Source organism: Apaloderma vittatum, unplaced genomic scaffold (genome assembly GCF_000703405.1).
Source record: "Apaloderma vittatum isolate BGI_N311 unplaced genomic scaffold, ASM70340v1 scaffold17938, whole genome shotgun sequence".
Taxonomy (NCBI): domain Eukaryota; kingdom Metazoa; phylum Chordata; class Aves; order Trogoniformes; family Trogonidae; genus Apaloderma; species Apaloderma vittatum.
The window spans coordinates 4276-8940 of NW_009731467.1; the positions used below are offsets into that span (position 1 = coordinate 4276).

Genomic DNA, 4665 nt, shown 5'->3' on the forward strand with positions numbered 1-4665 from the left:
GGGGGCTGCGAGTCCGGCTGAGGCTGCAGGAGAGGGGGGCCGGTGACAGAGCTGGGGCAGAGGCTCTGAGGAGCGAGGAGGTGACAGGAGCCACGGGACGCTTGGGACTGGGGTGGGCAGCAGCCAGGAGGTGTTTGCTCCCCGAGAGGGGAACCCGTGAGGTGCCCCCAGCAGGGGCTGTCGGGGTGCGGGCTCCTAACGCTGAGGCCGTGCTTGCCCTTTGCCGTGTGCAGCCGCTCCGGTTGGTTTCCTGGTGCTCCAGCGGCCCTGAGCCGTGCTCGGCCTGTCGTGTGGCTGCTCGAGAGACTTGGCAGGTGGAGCGGGTGCAGGTCAGAGAGGACGGCCCCAGCTGGAGTGTCAGCCAGGTTAACCCGGGGGTCGCTTTAGAGGTTCAGCCGCAGCTCATTTCAATACCGGGGAGCTTGGATCAATAGCGAGGCCTTAAACTGCCGCCGTCCTGCTTAGCCCTGTGTGAAATCAGGGGTGGGAGCGGGTCAGGCTCTCGCTGGAGTCGTGCCTGGGGCAGAGCAGGTGTAGGGGAGACATAGGATGCAGTTTTCTGTGGGGTTTTGGGCTGGAGAGGCTTATCTTTCTGATCACAGAGGTTCCTTAGTGTTTCCATTGAATTGTTCAGTCTGGTTCAGTCTGCATTTAAATGTCAAGCCAATGCTTGTGGCATTAAGCATTACCAGAGCTTCTGCAGGAATTCCTCTACTCTATGTCTTGTGGTTTGCTGGGGTTGAACAAGAGCTTTTTGCTGTTGGCTGGAACCTCTAAAAGAAAATGTTTGTGATGACATCATAATTAATACTGGCTCTCTTCCATTTAGCTTTGTGTACAAGAAGCTGCCGTTTTCTTGAGTTATTGAAGACAGTGCAGTTTGTCTGTCTGGGCTGGTTTGGTTCTGGTCTTCATCTGGGACTTGCTATAAACTGTGCTGGGATTGCTGAGCGGAGGAGATAACAGCTCTGCTGGCAGGCTGGCTCTGATCGATGTGCAAAGCAAGCTCTGACATACGTGAAGCAAAGATCTGTGTGCTCGTGGGAACACGCTTTCTCCTGCGCTGTGCAGGAATATGGTCGCTTGATTTTTGACCTAATTCAGATCTGGTTTTCGTCTGTCAGTGGAGGTTGTAAAGAAACGTGCTGTGCTTCGCCTTACCCGAGCCTGAGTGTTTTTTCTGGAATGCTTCATGTTTCCAAGTGCTTGATGTGAAGTCAGAAAAAGAGTGAACTGCCCTGCTTTGGGGTTTAAAGATCATCTCTGAAATTTAGCCAGGTGTCTTCCTCTGTGTAGCTTTATGCAACTGACGTAACATGTTTGGTACCATTTGGGGTTTTTCTTTGTGCTGTGGGGTTTTTTTTCCTGGATTTTCTCTGTAATCTGCTATTCCAGCTTCTGCTAAAACAGTATCGGACTAACTCAGCTGGGAGGTATGACCCACGTTCACAAATCCACATATAATGCAAAGAGAGAAGAGCAAGGCTGCATTCAATGCCTGTTGCCTGGCACCACGCCAAATTACTCTTGTAGAGGAAGAGATTTAAGTCAGCTTTTAAGCAGGGCTAAAATCCAAAGGACTGTATCAGCAATGGCATCGCAGCACTACATGGGCTGTGTTTTGAATTATAAAACAAGACCCACGCCAGCTGCTGCTTTTGTGATACTGTGATTTTTTTTTTTTCCCTTTTTTTTTTTTTCCTCTGGAGAGATTACCGTGTTGTGGCTCACGTGGCTTTCCAAACCCAGCCTCTTGATTTGGAAGGAGGGCAAACCTCTCCTGCAGGAGGACTTTGCTTCCAGAGCTCTCTCCAGGCAGAGTTTGCTCTCCAGCTTGTTAGGAGCCGAAAGGGAGAGAAATCCAGCCAAACCCAGTAATTCCGCGGGGCTGGGCTGAGGCGGTGAGCGGGCACACGCGGGACAGGCAGGAGCTGGGCTGAGCAGCGGGTTGTTTCTCAGCTGATTGCTTGGCAGTGGGACGAGGTGATGCCTGCCCGGCGCTGCTGTGCCGTGGAGCATGTGGAAGGCGGTGGAAATCCTGTGTTCCCCCTCAGCTGCTGCTGCGAATTTGAACTGCTGGGGTCTTAAATTGAGCGAGGTGGGTAGGGGAGGAAAAGAATGGTGGTGGGGGCTAAGGGAGGAGGACGGAAGGAGTTAAGAAACAACAAGCTGGTCTTGGAGTTCAAAGCCAAGCAAGACCTTTGACATTGAGAGCAGCACAGGCATCCTGTAGGGAACACGTGACTTGCTGTTTGGCATTTAAGGTCATTGTGAGAGCGTGTACAAGAGAAAGAGAGTTGGGGAAAAGATTCAAAAAAGGAGAGAAGAGGTAGGAGACCCCTTTCTGGGGACGGTTTTGGGATCATAAGCTCTTAGCACTGATGCAGACTGGTTCGTCACAAGCAATAAAACTGGCCCCGCTCTGCTTGTTTTACAGCCAGTACTTGAAAATTGCTTGAGTCACGTTTGTCACAGCGCTGGCAATTGTGAGAATAAAACGAGGATGTGATATCCACATACGTTTGGGCGTTCCCTGTACTCTGAGGTATTAGTAATTTGCTTCTGTGGAGCAAGAAGAGCGCAGGTGACACCGTCCTCAGGACTTTGCTCAGCACTTGCTGGCCCAGCGGTGTCTTTTGTTCCTAAAAATGCAAGGTAGCACTGGAGTAAATGTGTGTGTGTGTGTGTATGTCAGAGGTGGGATGTCACATCTCAGCGGAGAAAGACTTCACTTTCAGGCTCGAGAGAGCTGAGAAGCAGTGGCTTTTCTTTCAAAAACCTGCTTTGCATCTCCCGGGAACAAAAGAAGGGGAAGAAATGGAAGGGCCTCGGGGTGGGTATTCCAAGTAGGGTTGTTACTTCTGTCAAGATGCAGCACAGGAAAGCATCGTTAGGGGGAGTTGACAGTTTCCTTTGTTTGAAACGTGGACTTGTGCTTCCAGTGGAGCTATGAAATGTGCAGTGTGTTTTTGGGGAAACGAAATGGTGAACCCGGGTGAAAGACAGCTGCAGAACATATCAAAATCTGCTGATGATAAGGAGTTGAAAACTGCTTTTTCCCTTCCTCAGACTGAGTATTTAAAAAGCCTGTCTGCCTCAGGCTGTTGTGTTTCCACTGACATTGTTCATGTGAGCCCTTTATCCTGGGTTTGCCAAGTAGCAGCAGTCGCAGGTGCAGAACGGAGGTTGGGGAACTGGTGGCTGTGGCTGTAGAGCCTTTGCTTCTTCCCTTGCGTTATGTGCTTGCCAACCATCCTGTCGCCGAGTTCCTGCCTTGCAGACTGGGTGTTGTCTGCGCCGAATGCTGTTTGACTGCTTGTTCTTTTTTTTATTTTTATTTTCAGGTGTTCTAAGGAACTGGAACCATGACGGACTCCAAATACTTCACGACCAATAAAAAAGGTTAGCGTTAAGCTGGTGCAGTGCATCGGAGGTGGTGGGTGGCTATTTTTACACAGGGTTTTTAACTGCGTGCAGAAGACCTTGTGCTTTTCTGTCAGCTTTGTCCCTTTTTCCCGTCTTAATCATCCAGGGAGGAACTTCGAAAGTAGGTCATATGGTGACAAAAGGCAAAACTGGTGCATGTTACAGTTTTGTGATGCACAGAATGACCCCGATTGCTGCTGTTTCAAGGATCAGAGAACAAAATATTGGGCTTTGAGTGTAGCTCTGGTTGGAGACAAAGTTTTGGTTCTGGGCTAAGAAGTTGAAGACTGGGGGTGGTTTTTCCCTTGGGCATCTGAGGATTAAGTTGGCTGAGAAACATTTATTACTGAAGGTATAAGAGCATACCTACGTCAAGCTGTTGCAAGGAGATTGGGCTTTCCTGTTGCCATTCCCTCCAAGGCTGCGCTGCTCCCTTTGACTTTCCCCTGGCTTTGCTGTCAGTGTGGGAGGCACCTTGCCTCGGGGCACACTACTGCCCTTAAAAATGGGGAGCCTGGAAAGGATCTTTGGGGATGTTTTACCCCATCACCTGTTCCAGAGCAGGGCCTGTTCTGCTCAGACTGTCCCAGGCAGATTTTATTTTTAAGCTGTTCTTAGACACAGCGCTGTTCCTGACTCCAGTTTAAGCCTAGTGATGCTCATCCTCCTCCATTAGATGTGGGAAAGGATTTTCATTGACTTCTCCTTTTTGCAATGGCCGAATGTTTCTGATGAGTGCTGGGCAGTGAAAAAAACCTCCAGTGCTGATCTCTTTGTGTTTGGGTAAGCTTAGAATGATCACACAGGTTAGGCAAATACAGTTCCCAGATTTCTAAGGCTCAGTGGCTTCCTGGGGTGGGTTAGAAGGGGAGTAGCTGGTAGGTCGAGAGAGGTTCTGCTGCCCCTCTGCTCTGCCCTGGTGAGGCCACATCTGGGATCTTGTGTCCAGTTCTGGCCCCTCAGCTCCAGAGAGACAGGGAACTGCTGGAGAGAGCCCAGCGCAGCCCCAGGGATGATGGAGGGATGGAACATCTCCCTGGGGAGGAAAGGCTGGAGGAGCTGGGGCTCTGCAGCTGGAGAAGAGGAGCCTGAGGGGTGACCTCAGTCGTGGTTATAAATACGTCAAGGGGAAGTGTCAGGAGGACGGAGCCAGGCTCTGCTCAGGGATGTCCAGTGACAGGACAAGGGACAATGGGTACAAGCTGGAGCACAGGAGGTTCCACAAAAATATTAGAAAAA

At 50.5% G+C, this 4665-nt stretch overlaps 1 protein-coding gene across 1 annotated transcript in view; it reads left to right on the forward strand.

Moving 5' to 3' along the window:
• Positions 1–3344: 3344 nt before the first annotated feature.
• The window catches only part of LOC104278280 (AP-1 complex subunit beta-1), a gene marked incomplete at its 3' end in the record, with an annotated part of 55401 nt that continues 54080 nt past the window's right edge, over positions 3345–4665 (forward strand). The window contains exon 1 of the mRNA XM_009875202.1: positions 3345–3402. Within this exon, the coding sequence (XP_009873504.1) occupies positions 3366–3402 (37 nt within the window). The remainder of the gene's footprint in view (positions 3403–4665) is intronic.